This window comes from Symphalangus syndactylus, chromosome 13 (assembly GCF_028878055.3).
Source record: "Symphalangus syndactylus isolate Jambi chromosome 13, NHGRI_mSymSyn1-v2.1_pri, whole genome shotgun sequence".
Classification (NCBI taxonomy): Eukaryota; Metazoa; Chordata; class Mammalia; order Primates; family Hylobatidae; genus Symphalangus; species Symphalangus syndactylus.
Window position 1 is genome coordinate 41,774,503 of NC_072435.2, and position 17,672 is coordinate 41,792,174.

Genomic DNA, 17,672 nt, shown 5'->3' on the forward strand with positions numbered 1-17,672 from the left:
AGCTCTCTTTAAGGCTTACTGGGAAGATGGGGTGAATGATAGTGAAAATCATCACACATAGCAGGCACTCAGTGATTGTTTGGAGAGTGATTGAGCGGAGGTGGCTGATTGTGTTGCAAAGGAGTGGACCATCAGGGCAGAGCTGGGGTTGGAGGATGAGGAGCTGGTGTGGGCACAGCTAAGGAAAGGCATGTGGATGGAGGGAACAGAATGTGCAAAGGGTCTGAGACGGGAACTTGCTTGGCCTGTGGAAGGAGTGGCCTGGAGTGGCCCGAGGTGAGCAAGTGAGGAGGAGGGTGGTGGGAGACAGGGCTAGAGGCATCAACAGGGGTGGGCCATGTAGGCTATTGTGGTCCACCACAAAAAGTCTAAATATAGCTGGATGAGGTGACTCATGCCTGGAATCCCAGCACTTTGGAAAGCCGAGGTGGGAGGATTGCCTGAGACCAGGAGTTCAAGACCAGCCTAGACAACATAGCCAGACCCCAACTCTACCCAAAATTTAAAAATTAGCTGAGCATGGTGGTGCATGCCTATAGTCCCAGCTACTGGGGAAGCTGAGGTAGGAGGATCTCTGGAGCTCAAGAGTTTGTGGCTGCAGTGAGCTATGATTGCACCACTGCACTTCCGCCTGGGTGACACAGTAAGACCCTGTCTCTAAAAGAAGGAGGCCGGGCGCTGTGGCTCACGCCTGTAATCCCAGCACTTTGGGAGGCCGAGGCGGGCGGATCACGAGGTCAGGAGATCGAGACCATCCTGGCTAACACGGCGAAACCCCGTCTCTACTAAAAATACAAAAAATTAGCCGGGCGTGGTGGCGGGTGCCTGTAGTCCCAGCTACTTGGGAGGCTAAGGCAGGAGAATGGCGTGAACCCCAGGGGGCAGAGCTTGCAGTGAGCCGAGATCGCGCCACTGCACTCCAGCCTGGGTGACAGAGCAAGACTCCGTCTCAAAAAAAAAAAAAAAAGAAAAACCGTGATAAAAGACCAGGCGCGGAGGCTCACGCCTGTATTCCCAGCACTTTGGGAGGCTGAGGCAAGTGGAACACGAGGTCAGGAGTCGAGACCATCCTGGCTAACACGGTGAAACCCCATCTCTACTAAAAATACAAAAAAAAAATATTACCTGGGCGTGGTGGCGGGCACCTGTAATCCCAGCTACTCAGGAGGCTGAGGCAGGAGAATGGTGTGAACCCGAGAGGCGGAGTTTGCAGTGAGCCGAGATCGTGCCACTGCACTCCAGTCTGGCGACAGAGTGAGACTCTGTCTTAAAAAAAAAGAAACAAAACAAAACAAAACACAGAAAAAAAAAAAAAGAAAAAACGTGAAAACAAAAGAGTCTAAATTTCATTTAGAGCAAAGTGGGGAGCCATGGGAGAATTTTGAGCAGGGAAGATTCATGATCTGATTTAATTTGAGGAAGATCCCTCTGTCTGTGTGTGCAGAATGGACTTCTTGCAGGGAGAAAGGATAGAACTCAGGGGACCAGTAGGAAGGGGCCACTGCAGTGCTGGCCTGATGTGGGTTGGGATGATGGGGATGGAGAATGATGAATGGATTCTGAAGATGTTTAGGATGGACAACTGGCAGGACCTGGCAACAGACTGGATGTGGCTGAAAGGGGAAGGAAGAGGGTGAGGTGAATCTGAGGGTCTAGGAGATGCCCTCAGGGGGATGTTCAGGAGCTGGCTGGACCTGGCAGGGTTGGACACTGAGGCGTGGGAATTGCCTTTGAGATAAGATTTCTGAAACCACGGGAGGGGTGAGATCCTCAGGATGTGGGCACAGAGGAAAGGGGAGACAACGTGGCTCTAAGAAGCCCCAACATTTACAAACTGGGTGAAGAAAGAAGGGCTCAAAGCAGACTGAGAATGGGAATTTTTTTTTTTTTTGAGACAGAGTCTCACTCTGTCACCCAGGCTGGAGTGCAGTGGTGCGACCTCAGCTCACTGCAACCTCTGCCTCCCAGGCTCAAGCGATCCTCCTGCCTCAGCCTCCCGAGTAGCTGGGACTACAGGCACCTGCCACCATGCCCGGTTAATTTTTGTATTTTTAGTAGAGACGGGGTTTTGCCATGTTGGCCAGGCTGGTCTCTAACTCCTGACCTCAAGTGATCCACCCGCCTCGGCCTTCCAAAGTGCTGGGACTACAGATGTGAGCCACTGTGCTTAGCCAGAGGAGGGGACTTTTTTTTTTTTTTTCTAGGCTACTCAATGGTATCTTTATTTATTTATTTATTTTTATTATTGTACTTTAAGTTTTAGGGTACATGTGCACAATGTGCAGGTTTGTTACATATGTATCCATGTGCCATGTGGGTTTGCTGCACCCATTAACTTGTCATTTAGCATTGGGTGTATCTCCTAATGCTATCCCTCCCCCCTCCCCCCACCCCACAACAGTCCCCGGAGTGTGATGTTCCCCTTCCTGTGTCCATGTGTTCTCATTGTTCAATTCTCACTGGAGGGGACTTTTTGAGGCTGAAGTGGAGGATGGGCAGGAGTGAGTTCCTGAAGGGCTTTGGATGTCAGGCTGAGGGGAGTAGGGAGCCATGGAGGGTGTTAGAGCATGGGAGTTGCAGGCTGTTAGAAAGGGGATTGTGGTGGCTGGAATGGGAACTGAACTGCAGCCAGGTGGCTCCTGGGGGTGGATGTGATGATTCATGTGACCCCTGTTGGCTGAATATGTTGACTCCCTCTCAGCACTTTTGGGCCTGCCAAAATGGTAACACCCATCCCACACCCCCTGACTGGGCTGCAGACGAAAAGGTCACACTGGTGTGGACCCAGAGATCATCTTTTTATAGTTACCCCCAGGTACAAACAGGGAAACTGAGGACCAGGCCACATAGCCAATCAGTGAGGAGGCAGACATAGAATCCAGGTGTTCATCGTGTATGTTTGTGTCTGTGTGTGTGTGTGCGCGTGCACAAGTACACGCATGCATTTAAAAGGAAAGTCTCGGCCAGGCGCGGTGGCTCAAGCCTGTAATCCCAAAGTGCTGGGATTACAAGCGGGAGCCACCGCATCCGGCCATGATCGGATTATTTCACTGAACAGGATGCCCTCAAGGTTCAACCCTGGTGTAGCATGTGTCAGAATGTCCTTCCTTTTGGAGGCTAAATAATATTCCATTATATGGATGGATCCTATTTTGTTTATACATTCATTTGTTGGTGGGTACTTGGGTTACTTCCACCTTTTTTTTTTTTTCTTTTTTGATACGGGGTCTCGCTGTATCACCCAGGCTGGAGTGCAGTGGCTGGATCTCGGCTTACTGCAACCTCCGCCTCCCAGGTTCAAGCGATTCCTGGGCCTCAGCCTCCCCATTAGCTGTGATTACAGGTACCTGCCACCACACCTGGCTAATTTTTTGTATTTTTAATAGAGACGGGGTTTCGCCATGTTGGCCAGGCTGGCCTCAAACTCCTGACCTCAGGTGAGCTGCCCCCTCAGTCTCCCAAAGTGCTGGGATTACAGGCGTGAGCCACCCCGCCCAGCCTACTTCCACGTTTTAGTGATTATGACTTGTGCTGCTCTGAACATAAGTGTGCAAATATCTCTTCGAGACACTGCTTTCAATTCTTTTGGGGTATATCCCCAGAAGTAGAATGGATGGATTATAGGGTAATTGTATGTTTAATTTCAATTTTAATTTTTCTTAAGATACAGGATCTCCCTATGTCACCCAGGCTGGGATGCAGTAGCACGATCATAGCTCACTGCAGCCTTGAACAACTGGGCTCAAGCAATCTTCCCATCTCAGCCTCTAGAGTAGCTGGGATCACAGGCATGCACCACCACACTCAGCTTGTTTAATCTTAAAAGGAACCACCAGTGGCCGGGCATGGTGGCTCACGCCTGTAATCCTAGCACTTTGGGAGGTGGAGGTGGGTGGACGGCCTGAGGTCAGGAGTTCGAGACCAGCCTGGCCAACATGGTGAAACTCTGTCTCTACTAAAAATACAAAAATTGGCCCAGCACGGTGGCGGGTGCCTGTAATCCGAGCTACTCGGTAGGCTGAGGCATGAGAATTGCTTGAACCCAGGAGGCGGAAGTTGCAGTGAGCTGAGACTGTGCCACTGCACTCCAGCCTGGGCAACAAAAGCGCAACTTTGTCGCAAAAAAAAAAAAAGGAACCACCATATGGTTTTCCCCAGTGCACAACAGTTCCAATTTGTTCACATCCTCATCTACATTTATTTTCTGTTTTTTGTTTCAATTGTAACCATCTTAAGACTGGTCATGTAGTCTGTATTTTAAGTCATAATATCCATCCCAATTGGGATTTTCAAATCTGATGATGACCCACCTAGCTGTTTTCCCAGGAAGTGTTAACTAATAAAAATTTCACTTCTGCAGCTGGGTGAGGTGGCTCACGCCTGTAAATCTCAGCACTTGGGAGGCAGAGGTGGGAGGATTGCCCGAGCCTAGGAATTTGAGATCAGCCTGGGTAACGTCATGAGACTCTGTCTCTACAAAAAATAGAAAAAATTAGCTGGGCATGATGGTGCGCACCTATAGTCCCAGCTACTCTGGAGGCTGAGGTGGGAGGATTGCTTCAGCCTGGGAGGTCGAGGCTGCATTGAGCTGTGATAGTACTCTTTAGGGTCACTATTTAGCCTGCGTGATAGAGTGAGACCCTTCTCAAAAAGCAATTTCACTTCTTTATTTTTATTATTTTTATTTTGTTTTGAGACGGAGTCTCACTCTATCGCCCAGGCTGGAGTGCAGTGGCATGATCTCAGCTCACTGCAACCTCCGCCTCCCAGGTTCCAGCGATTCTCCCGCCTCAGCCTCCCGAGTAGCTGGGATTATAGGCGCACGCTACCATGCCCGGCTGATTTTTGTATTTTTAGTAGAGATGGGGTTTTGCCATGTTGTCCAGGCTGGTCTCGAACTCCTGAACTCAAGTGATCTGCCCACCTTGGCCTCCTAAAATGTTGGGATTACAGGTGTGAGCCACTGCACCCGGCCAACAAACTTCACTTCTGCATGGAAAATGTGGTTTGGCGTTGGCTGGCAGAAGAGCTAAGTGAGGCATGGTGTGGTGGCTCATGCCTGTAATCCCGGCAATTTGGGAGGCTGAGGTGGGTGGATCACTTGAGGTCAGGAGTTCAAGACCAGCCTGGCCAACATGGTGAAACCCCGTCTCTATTAAAATACACAAAAAATAATTAGCTGGATATGGTGGCGGGTGCCTGTAACCCCAGCTACTTGGGAGGCTGAGGTGGGAGAATCACTTGAACCCAGGAGGCAGAGGCTGCCATGAGCCGAGATCGCACCACTGCACTTCAGCCTGGCCAACAAGAGCAAGACTCCGTCTCCAAACAAAAAACAAAAAAACTCACAACAAGATCCCACGAGAACTTACTCACTCACTATCTGGCAGACAGCACCAAGGGGATGGTGGTAAACCATTCATGAGAAACCACCCCCACGATCCAATCACCTTCCACTAGACTCCATCTCCAACACTGGGGATTCCAGTTCAACATGAGGTTTGGGTGGGGACACAGATCCAAACCATATCAGATTTCCTGAGATGAGGCTGGTACTGCCCAGAGCATGGTGATGCACGGCGGATGACAAGCCCTTCCTGTCTGCTCACTGTTTTATTAATATTGTGGTTACCTAACTGCTTTATTTTGGTTCCTTAGGAGCTGGCCCTAAAGCAAGGACCTGAGTGCAAGTAATTTTTTCGGGGAGTAATCACAGAAAATACCAGCAAGGAAGAAGAAATTGAACCCAAAAGAATTGAAAACAGGTACTCAGATAAATACATGTACACACATGTTCAGAGTAGCATATTTCATAATAGCCAAAAGGTAGAAACAGCCCAAATGTCCATCCACAGATGAATGAATAAAGAAAATGTGGGGCCAGGTGTGGTGGCATGAACCTGTAGTCCCAGCTACCCAGGAGGCTGAGACAGGAGGATCACATGAGCCTGGGAGGTCAAGGCTGGAGCGAGTCGTGATCATGCCACTGCACTCCAGCCTGAGTGACAGAACCAGACCATGTCTCAAAAGAAAAAAAAAAAAAGGAATGTGGAATATCCATACAATGGAATATTACTCAGCAGTACAAGGAATTAAGCTCCGATCATGCTACAATGTGGATGAACCTTGAAAACAGGATGCCGAGTGAAGGAAGCCAGACACAAAAGGCTGCATAGCATTTAATAGATTTATATGCAATATCCAGAATACTTAAATACATAGAGACAGAAAGCAGATTAGTAGTGCCAGGGCCTCCAGGGAGGGAGAATGGGAAGTGGCTACTAGCAGGAATGGGGTTTTGTTTTGGGATAATGAAAATGTTCTGAAACCAGCTGGGCGAGGCAGCTCACGCCTGTAATCCCAGCACTTTGGGAGTCCAAGGTGGGAGTCCCGATCGCTTGAGCCCAGGAGTTTGAGACCAGCCTGGGCAACATGGCAAAACCCTGTCTCTACAAAAAAATACAAAAATTAGCTGGGCCTGGTGGCATGCACCTGTAGTCCCAGCTACTTGGGAAACTGAGGTGGGAGGATTGCTTGAGCTGGGGAGGTTAAGGCTGCAGTGAGCCATGATTGTGCCACTGCACTCCAGCCTGGGTGACAGAGGAGACCTTGTTTCAAAAAGAAAGAAAGAAAGAAAGAAAGAAAGAAAGAAAGAAAGAAAGAAAGAAAGAAAGAAAGGAAGGAAGGAAGGAAGGAAGGAAGGAAGGAAGGAAGGAAGGAAAGAAAGAAAGAAAGAAAGAAAGAAATCCTAAAATTAGATGGAGGTGGTAGTTGTATGATATGTAAATGTACTCAATGCCACTGAATTATTCCCTTTAAAATAATTAATTTTGTGTTATGCGAATCTCGTCTCAACTGAAAAAAAAGAAAAAGAAAAAGAAAGAGGGGGAAAGGACGTGGCCAATAGGGAGTTTCCACTGTGGGCAGCTGGAGTTTAATCTCACTGGGGAAGCCTATATCTCAGGGTCATTGCACCCAAGTGGTGAGGGAGCTGGGGTATTTATCCACCAATGAGCCTCAGTCATTGGTTGAGAGCTGCTCCTTTGGGAGGGGTGTCTTGGTTTCCCAGCCTGACCGGCTATGCGTGGGCAAAGAATGCCTTGTGGTAGAGAAGTCAAGAGGGTGACCTTGTAAAAGTCAAGGCTGAGAGCATACGAGCAGGGCCCCCAGTGCATCCATCTGTCCAGCTGGTTGGAGATCACGGCAGGGGGATGAAGAGGTATCCTTGGTGTCTGGAACTCGTGTGTGCTGGGAACCTGCTGTGCACTAGGCACACCATGCCTTACCCCACGGGTCATCATCTTGTGCATGGCACCGACCTCCTGTCCCTGTGTGTCCCCAGGATGCTGCCCATCACAGACCGCCTGCTACACCTCCTGGGGCTGGAGAAGACGGCGTTCCGCATATACGCGGTGTCCACCCTTCTCCTCTTCCTGCTCTTCTTCCTGTTCCGCCTGCTGCTGCGGTTCCTGAGGCTCTGCCAGAGCTTCTACATCACCTGCCGCCGGCTGCGCTGCTTCCCCCAGCCCCCCCGGCGCAACTGGCTGCTGGGCCACCTGGGCATGGTAAGTGTGGCCAGGCAGGACTGGGCTGAGCTGGGCTGGGCAGGTGCAGGGTAATAGGTAAGGATGGTGGGCCTGCTGGCTTCCCACAGCCTCCCAAGAATCCGGTTGGGGCTAGCAGCAGATTTATATGATGGAGTATGAGGCTGAGGCTCAGAGAGGGCAAGCAGTTTACCCAAGGTCACACAGCTGGGAGAAGGCAGAACTAACTTTAAAGATGAATTATTTTGGGAGGCTGAGGTGGGAGGATTGCTTGAGGCCAGGAGTTTGAGACCAGCTTGGGAAACATAGTGAGACCCTATCTCTACAAAAAATACAAAAATTATATGGGTGTAGTGGTGCACACTTGTAGTCTCAGCCACTTGGGAGGCTGAGGTAGGAGGATTACTTGAGCTTAGGAGTTCGAGACCAGCCTGGGAAACACAGTGAGCCCCCATCTCTATAAGAAAAATTACAAAAATTAGCTGAGTGCAGTGGTACACAACTGTAATCCCAGCTACTTGGGAGGCTGAGGCGCGAGGACTGTTTGAGCCTGGGAGTTTGAGGCTGCAGTGAGCTATGATTGCGCCACCGCGTTCTAGCCTGGGTGACCTAGGGAGACCCTGTCTCTCTAAGGAAAAAAAGAGAACTCTCTCTATAATTTTATAGCTATCACTGTACAATAGGTACCTTTACCTTTGGAGTTTGGAGTCCCAGGGCAGTGATGGAGGAGGGGAGGGGAACACATCCTATTCCCGATGTGGTTCCACTCTTCTCCCTTGAACGCTGTGGTCCCAGGTCAGGACTCTTACCCTTTTATTGCATTGAATTTTTTCTTTTTGAGACAGAGTCTCGCTATGTTGCCTAGGTTGATCTTGAACTCCTAAGCTCAAGCAATCCTTTGGCCTCAGCCTGCCGAGTCCTTTTTAATTTTGCAGATACGTGCCAAGTATTTTTCCAGGCAAATATTAACTCATTCAGTTCTCTTGACAATTCTGGGAAGTAGGTCCCATGACTAGCCCCATTTTGTATGTAAGATTACTGAGGCACAGAGAGGTTAAGTAGTTGACCTTAGGTCACACAGCTTGTAAGTGGCAGAGCTGGGGTTCAAACCCAGCCTGTCAAGCTCTAGCCTCCTTGATCTTAGTTTTACCCTCTGACGCCTCTAGTTTCTGTAGTTAGTTTCTAGATGAGATAGGCTGGACTTTTCCCTTTTTTTTTTTTTTTGAGACAGTCTTTCTCTGTCACCTAGGCTAAAGTACAGTGGTACAATCATGGCTCACTGCAGCGTCTACCTCCTGGGCTCAAGGGATCCTCCTGCCTCAGCCTCCCAAGTAGCTGCGACTGCAAGCCTGCAAGCGCATGCCCCCACACCTGGCTAATTTTTGTATTTTTAGTAGAGACAGGGTTTCACCATATTGGCCAGGCTGATCTCAAACTCCTGACCTCAAGTGAACCACCGTGCTCAGCCTCCCTGTTTTTAGTTCTACTCTCTGATGCCTCTACTTTCTGGATGAGATAGGCTGGACTTTCCCTTTTGGACTTTTCTCCTTCATTTCTTCCATCCCTTACCCCTGCTCAGGCCTTACCCTCTACTGCTGGTCCATGGTCCAGCCTCCTCCTTGAGTTCCTACCTCCAGTTTCGTCCCTTCAGTCCATCTCCCATCCTGGCCCCAGAGGGATTCTTGGATCCAACCACATCTCTGCCCCTGCTCACACAGCCTCCATGGCTCCCTATTGCCATTCAGAAAAAGGCTGGTGTTCAAGGCCCTTTTGGCTCCAACCTCCATCCTCCTCATTTGTTCCACCATCCCTCCCTAGCTCCATAAAATCACTTCCCACTCCTATAACAAGGCTCCCACCTCCAAGGCCTTTGCCAAAACTGTACTCTCTGTCCAGGTATCCTTCTCTGCTAGATCAACTTCTACTCATTTTTCATGCCCCATCTCCAGTGCCCTTACTCTAGAAAGCCCTCTCTGGGTTTGATTGTTGTCCTAGAGGGAGTGACCAGGCTCTAGTGCCTAGAGGAGTTGGCCAGGGCCAGCTCTAAAGCCCAGCCTTGACATTGTCCAGCCCAGCTCCTGGGCCCATGGGGGCTGGGTGAGGCTGCAGTTGAGCCCTGGGTGTGGACATGATCAGGGCTGAGCCTGACAGAGGAGACACAGGAGCTAGAGAGGAGTCATTTTTTGGTTGACTCATTTGGCAATTGCTGAGCCTTATCACCGGCTAGGCACTGGGTTAGGCTCCTTTGATTCTGACCTCTTCTCTAATTCTCACAGCCTGTGAAGTGGGGATGGATCTGTCCTATTTCATGGATTCATACTTTTATAGATTTGAGCACAGAGAGGTTAAGTGGCTTGCTCAAAGTCACACAGCTGCTGAGGGTGAGTTTGAACTTGGATTTTTCTGACGTTGAGCCTGAAGCTTTCCTGCCTCATACAGCAGGTGAGGAAGTGCAGTTTTGTAGCTAGGTGGCCTAGGTTCAGGTACTAACTTTGCAGATGTTGCCAAAGCTTGCCCATATTCCTCTCAACCCACTTTTGGATGCAGTGGCCTGACGTCCGGCTGCCAGCTCCTGCATTCTAGGGGCTGTCTCTGGTGGCTGGAGCCCACTCTGCAGGTGAAATAAAGGCTGGACACAGTGGCTCACACCTGCAATCCCAGCACGTTGGGAGGCCAAGGCAGGAGAATTGCTTGAGCCCGGGAGTTTGAGACGAGCTTGGGCAACATAGCAAGACCCAGTTTTTTCAAAAAAATTAAAAATTAGCCAGGCTTGGTGGTGCATGCCTAGAGTCCCAGTGCCTGTCCTGCCACTGTTGCTTCTGTGAGCTTGGGAATTAACGCCCCCAGGAGTGACCCTCAACCAATGACTGATGGGCATTGGTGTATAAATACCCCAGCTCCCTTGCCCTCAGGTGGAATGACTCTGAGATGCAATGCGCTACTCTGTCCTCCAAAGCTCCCCAGTGGGATTGAGCCCTGGTTGCCCTTGGTGGTAATTTCCTTGACAACTCCTCCTTTACTGGTGATCTTCTTCCCCTATCTCACTACCCATGTTTTTGGGGATCATCCCCCAAATAAACTACCTGCCCTAGAACCCTTGTCTCAGGACTTCCTTCTGGGGGAGCCTAAACCAGAACAGTCACCTACTTAACTTGCAACTTCAGAAAAACCATTCGACCTTGCTGAACAAAATAAAATGAGGAAAATAATAGCAACGGTCTCATAGGGTTCTTGTGCTGATCAAATATGCCAGTACATGAAAAGTCTCCACCACGGTGACCAACACAGTGCAGGCACCTGTATGTGGTAAAGATAACAGCAGTAGTAACATCTTATTACTCACATAGCAAGTACTTGGTAAATGCCAACCATGATCATTATTGTGTTTATCATTACTATTTTTATTTTTATTTTTTAAGAGACAGGGTCTTGCTCTGTCACCCAGGTTGGAGTGCAGAGGTGTGATCATAGCTCACTGCAGCCTCGGCATCCCAAGCTCAGGTGGTCCTCCTGCCTCAGCCTCTTGAGTAGCTGCGACTACAGGCATGTCCCACCAAGCCTGGCTAATTTTATCTTATTATTTTTATTTTTTTGAGGTGGAGTTTTGCTCTTGTCGCCCAGGCTGAAGTACAATGGCATGATCTCAGCTCACTGCAACCTCTGCCTCCTGGGTTCAAGCGATTCTCCTGTCTCAGTCTCCTGAGTAGCTGGGATTACAGGCACCCACCACCAAGCCCAGCTAATTTTTGTATTTTTAGTAGAGACGGCGTTTCACCATGTTGTCCAGCCTGGTCTCGAACTCCTCACCTCAGGTGATCTGCTTGCCTTGGCCTCCCGAAGTGCTGGGATTACAGATGTGAGCCACTACACTTGGCTACTATTTTTAGCTATTGAACATCAGCCATGGGTCAGGCCTATGCTGGGGCTCTTGCTTTGTTATTTCATGAATCCTTTCTACTGCCCTCAGAGGGAGAGTTGATTCTTCTCCATTTTTTCAGATGAGGAAATGGAGGCCCAGGGAGGTGCAGCCAACTGCCTAAAATCATCATGTAGCACTATTGGGCTTGTTTTGAGACTACAGGTGGTGGCAGGAGGAAGGCAGTGGGGGAAGCTGGGGCTGGGTACCTCCTCATTGCTCCTCCCTTACCTCTTGCAGTACCTTCCAAATGAGGTGGGCCTTCAAGATGAGAAGAAGGTACTGGACAGCATGCACCATGTACTCTTGGTATGGATGGGACCTGTCCTGCCACTGTTGGTTCTGGTGCACCCTGATTACATCAAGCCCCTTTTGGGAGCCTCAGGTACGTGGGCTGGGCCTCCGAGCTATGGTTGAGTCCTCAACTCCCAGAGCCTATCTGAGAGATTCTAGGCAGGTGGGATATCCAGAGGAAGGGTCATTTGAATAGGGCTTTGAAGTATGAATAAGAGTTTGCCAAAGCAAGAATGGCAATCCAGATTGTGAGAACAGTATGGGCAAAGATGTGACAATGACTAAGAGTTCCAGAAACTTCGAGGGAATGTCCATCCGTCTGGCAGTCAGAGCCAAGCACGTTTGGATAGGCAGTTGTTCTCTATGGTTTTGTTAAGTAAGTGTTACTCAATCCCTGGCCATGGCATGCCCATCATTTGGTTCTGACATTCCATTATGGCCAGGACTCTTGGTGACTCAGCCTACAGCCTGCTGTCATCACTTGGGCTGACTCTGACTGGCAAGGAGGGAGATGTGGAAGAATTGCTTCTTCCTCGTGCAGTCCACACCTATCCCAAGATGTGAGACTCCCAAGTGTGCTTGGCAAGCTCTTGCTCAGCCTTCAACACCCAGCTCCAATGGTCGCCTCCTCCAGGAATCTTTCCCTGGCTTCCCAGACGGACTTATTCTCAGTCCTAACACTTTGGACCTGGGTGTGTCTGTGTCCAGCTCTATCTTCCTCATGAGCGGGACTCTGGATCCTCAGTGTGGCCTTGTGTACCTGGTATATTAGTCAGTTCTCATGCTGCTATGAGGGACTACCGTAGACTGGGTAATTTATAAAGGAAAGAGGTTTAATTGACTCACAGTTCTGCAGGGCTTGGGAGGCCTCAGGAAACTTACAATCATGGCGGAAGGAGAAGCAAACACGTCCTTCTTCACATGGCAGCAGGAAGGAGAAGTGCCAAGTAAAAGGGGGAAATTCATCAAATCTCGTGAGAACTCATTCACTATCATGGGAACAGCAGCATGGGGGTAACCGCCCCCAAGATTCAGTTAGCCCCCACTGGGTCCCTCCCATGACACATGGGGATTATCGGAATTATAATTCAAAATGAAATTTAGATGGGACACAGCCAAACCACATTACCTGGGCACCTCCAGAGGTATCAGGGGACATCTGAGAGAACTCACTCTCAAATGAACCAATGAGCTCCAGTAGGTCAGGCGTGGTGGTTCACATCTGTAATCCCAACACTTTGGGAGGCTGAGGCAGGAGGGTTGCTTGAGGCCAGGAGTTTGAGACTAGCCTGGGCAACATAGCAAGACCCTGTCTCTCAAAAAAAATAAATAATTACCCAGTGGCAGTGATGCGCACCTGTCGTCTCGGCTACTTGGGTGGCTGAGATGGGAGGATCACTTGAGCCCAGGAGTTTAAGACCAGCCTGGGTAATCTAGCAAGACCCCATCTGTACAAAAGCATTTAAAAATATTAGCTGGGTGTGGTGGTGCATGCCTGTCATCCCAGCTACTCAGGAGGCTGAGGTTTGCTTGAACCCAGCAGTTGGAGGCTTCAGTGAGCTCTGATTGCACCACTGCTGTACTCCAGCCTGGGTGACAGAGCAAGATTTAGTCCCTAAAAAAAAAAAAAAGTGGGAGATTCCAGGAATTTTAGGATCTCTGTCCCAGCTTTGCCTCTACCAACACGCATCTGGGGACCATCTCCAGGGCTGCCACCCAGGAGCTGTGAAAGAAGCTGCCATCTTCCCCTTCCGCAGCTATTCCCTCTCAATGCCTTGTTGTCTCCCGTTATTACACTTGTGAAGGGATGACGATCCCCATTGAACTAAGGGGAAAACCTAGACCTTGGGAGGGAGAAGTGACTCTTCTGAGGGATGAATACCAACTTGTGGGAAGAGACCTGGGCCAGGACTGAGGTGGGTTGGCTTCAAATTCTGGCCTTGGCACCTGCTTGCTGTGAGACCCCAGCCATTTATCTAGCCTCTCTGGATCTCAGGTTTCGATCTGTAAAATAGGTGCAGTTGTGAAGCCTGAATAATATAATGTGGATAAGAGGCCACGTGCAGTGGCTCATGCCTGCAGTCTCAGCACTTTGGGAGGCCATGGCAGAAGGATCACTTGAGCCCAGGAGTTCAAGACTAGCCTGGGGAACAGAGCAAGACCCTCCTTATCTTTACAAAAAATTAAAAAAATTAGCCAGGTGTGGTGGTGCGTGCCTGTAGTCCCAGCTACTTAGGAGGCTGAGGTAAGAGGATTGCTTGAGCCCAAGAGGTTGAGGCTGCAGTGAGCTATGATTGTGCCATTGCATCCAGCATAGGCAACAGAGTGAGATTCTGTCTCTAAAAAAATTAAAAAAAAAATATGGATAGATATTAGTAAGGGTTCTCTTCTGCCTTTTTAATATACGTTTTTCTTTCTCTTTTCCTCCTTCCCTTTCTTCTTCCTCCCTCTTCTCCTCCTCCTTCTGTTTCTCTCTCTACTGCTCCTCTTTCCCCTTCCTCCCTTCTCTTCTTCTTCCTCTCCTCCTCCTTCTACTTCTTTCTTCTTCTCCTTCTTCTCCTTCTCCTCCTTCTCCTTCTCCTCCTCCCCATCCCCCCCTCCTCCCCATCCCCCCCCCTCCTTCTTCTTCTTCCTCTTCTTTTTAGACAGAGTCTCACTCTGTCACCCAAGCTGGAGTGCAGTGGCATGATCTGAGCTCACTGCAACCTCTGCCTCCTGAGTTCAAGTGGTTCTCCTGTCTCAGCCTCCCGAGTAGCTGAGACTACGAGTGTGCACCACCACACCTGGCTAATTTTTGTATTTTTTTTTTTTTTAGTAGAGACGGGGCTTCACCCTATTGGCCAGGCTGGTCTTGAACTCCGGAACTTAAGTGATCCTCCCGCCTCTGCCTCTCAAAGTGCTGGGATTACAGGCGTGAGCTACAGCGCCTGGCCTCTCTTTTTTCTTTCTTCTTCCTCCTTCTTCCCCTCAGAGCATCAGTTTCCTGAGCACCATCCTGCCTGGTTCTGAGACTCCAAACAGACCAAGGAGTAGTGCCCCAGCAGGGGCTGGCATGTAGTAGATGCTTAAGCCTCTTGCCCTCCCCTCATCCAGTGGAGGGAGGGGATGTTCTGCGTACCCCGCCAGAGAAGCCAGATAGGGAACTCCAGGATGGAAAAAAGGGTGGGGCTGTGAGTCAGCCTGGAGTGAGGCCTCTTGGCCCCAGGGTGCCCCCACGTGGAATTACACAGATCAGGCTCCAGTCACAGACTCCACCCTGGATCAGGACCTCCTGGTGCCATACCTGGGAGTAGCTTGCTGTTCTGAGCTTGGAGCTGCACAGCCCTTGAGCCCGGAGGAGGGCCCAGCTCCTGCTGGAGCTTCAGTTTCCCCATCATCTTATGCACCTTTGGACTAGGAAATTTTAATGAGAGAAAGTAGGTAACCATGCCTTATAGCGAACGTGATGATATATAGACATATAATTGTAGCTTGCCTTTATGTCATCTTTTTAAAATGGAGGTGAAATTCATGTAACATAGAATTAATCATTTACAAGTGAACAATCAGTGGTGTTTAGTTTATTCACCATGTTGGGCAACCACCAGTATTCTCCAGCTTCAAAATTTTTAGTCACCCCATAAAAAACTCTGTACCCATTGAGTAATCACTTCCCATTTCCCTCCTCCTCCCATCCCCTGGTAACCTCGAATCTGCTTTCTGTCTCTATGGATTTGCCTATTCTGGGTACATTATAGAAAGAGAACCACATAAAACGTGATCTTTTTGTGCCTGTTTTCTTTTACTCAGCATAATGTTTTTGAAGTTCATTCACGTTGTAGTAGGAATCAGTTTCATTCTTTTTTTTTTTTGAGACAGGGTCTTACCCTGTCACCCAGAGGCTGGAGTGCAGTGGTGTAGCCATAACTCATTACAGCCTTGAAATCCTGGGCTCAAGTGATTCTCCTCCTGCCTCAGCCTCCCGAGTAGCTGGAACTGCAGGCACGCGCCACCATGCCCAGCTAATTTTTATTTTTATTTTTGTAGAGATGGGGTCTTGCTATGTTGTCCAGGTTGGTCATTAGGGCTGAATTCATTTCACTGTATGGATTTTTTTTTGTTGTTTATCCATTCACCTTTTGGCTGTTGTGAATCACGCTACTATGAACATATGTGTTCAAGTTTTGGGGTGGACATATGTTTTCATTTCTCTCTTGGGTAGATACCTAGGAGTAGAATTGCCGAGTCATATGGAATTCTGTACTTAACTTTTTAAGGAGCCACCTTGCTGTTTTCCACAGAGGGTGTGCATTAATTTTCTACTAACAGGAAACCCAACTATTTATCTCACAAGTTCTTGATGCCAATAAATAATCATTTTAACCATAGTAATAAAAATAGCCAACAGTTGGTCAATTATTCATTTACCTACTCGCGTATTTAATGAGCATCTACCATGTGCCAGGAACACAAGAGCTTGTTGAGTCTTACAGGGATGCCATGAGGCAAGATTGTTCTATTTTCTCCTTTGGCAGTGGTAACATGTCCAGGCTTACATATCTAGTTAGTGGCAGGGCTGGGATTTGAACCCAGACCTGGCTGGCCCAGAACCCAAGCTCTCAAACATAGTGATATGCAGCTTTCTGAGCATGAGTTTCTCCATGCTGGCACCACGTGGGGGTATTTCGTACACCGTCTCATCCATGGTAGGCATTACCATCTCTCCCTCTTTTTTTTTTTCTTTTTAAAAAACATTTTTGTAGAGGCAGAGTCTTGCTGTGTTGCTCAGGCTGGTCTTGAACTTCTGGGCTCAAGTGATCCTCCTGCCTCTGCCTCCCAAAGTGCTGGGACTGCAGGTGTGAATCATTGCATCTGGCCTACCATCTCCTTTTTGCTGGAGGGGAAAACTGGTGAGGAACGTGGACACAGACTTTCCTGGCATTGTGGTCAGAGTTGGAGTGGAAAAGGAACCTGAGGATGAGAGAGCAATGGTTCAGCTGAGAAGGGGGTTTGGAGAAGGCTTCCTGGAGTAGGTGTCAGTGAAGCTGGGCCTTGAAGGATGCCTAGGAGTTTGCCAGAGAAGGAGTCCCAGATGGAGGGTCCTGCCAGTGCCTTGATGCAGATGTGTGAAAATTCTAGGGAATTCAGGTGACTTAGGGTGGCTGAAGTGAAGGTGATATGTTGGGGGGAATAGGAAATGAGACTGACAGTTAAGCAGGAACTGGACAGCAAAGTGAATGAACTTGTACTTTACCCTGGGAGTGATAGGGAGCCATGGGAAGTATTTGAACAAGACAGCTATTGACCAGATCTGAGTGTCAGGAAGATCCCCGTAGAGCCTATCTTGGAGTCCAGAGTGCAGAGAGGAAAGGAGTGACTAGACTCCTGCTTTCCTCTTCAATGCTGCCTCCTCCAGGAAGCCTGCCCTGACTCCCAACAGCCCTTTTTCTGAGCCTTCCTTAGCACCTAGCACACTTTCTACCTTCTTGGTAATTGCATGGTGTGCCTCTGCTTCCCTTTCCTGCCCCACTCAGGAGCTCCTCCAGGGAGGGCATAGAGCTGAGCCATCTGTGGGTCCCTAGCATCACCCAGCTTGGGTTGGGCACAGAAAGGCAGCAGAAGAGGTGTGATGAATCAGAGGATGAGTGGGCCGATGATTGTGTATGCAATTGGCCAATTCCTAGGGAGTGTGTCTGTGTAGGTGGCTGAGGCACATTCAGGTAAAAGTGATATCACTTGAATTTCAGATACTTCCTTCCTGGGCCTCTGCCCCTTCAGCCCCAAATCTGTTCAGTATATAGAAGGAGGATCCATCCATCCATCCACTCATTCATTCATTCATTCATTCATCCATCCACTCATCCATCCATCCACCATCCACCCATCCATCCATTCATCCATCCATCCACCCACCCACCATCTATCCATCTGCTATTCAT

The 17,672-nt window shown here is 49.1% G+C and overlaps 2 protein-coding genes across 2 annotated transcripts in view; one reads left to right on the plus strand and one right to left on the minus strand.

Annotated features, from left to right (window-relative positions):
- LOC129459690 (putative zinc finger protein 861) overlaps positions 1 to 17,672 on the minus strand; it is a 250,172-nt gene that overhangs the window by 14,235 nt on the left and 218,265 nt on the right. The window lies entirely within an intron of this gene.
- The window catches only part of CYP4F22 (cytochrome P450 family 4 subfamily F member 22), a 43,411-nt gene that overhangs the window by 9,143 nt on the left and 16,596 nt on the right, over positions 1 to 17,672 (plus strand). Inside the window, exons 2-4 of the mRNA XM_055239250.1 lie at positions 5,659 to 5,765; positions 7,343 to 7,565; positions 11,701 to 11,845. Of these exons, the coding sequence (XP_055095225.1) occupies positions 7,344 to 7,565; positions 11,701 to 11,845 (367 nt within the window). The 5' untranslated portion in view covers positions 5,659 to 5,765; position 7,343. The remainder of the gene's footprint in view (positions 1 to 5,658; positions 5,766 to 7,342; positions 7,566 to 11,700; positions 11,846 to 17,672) is intronic.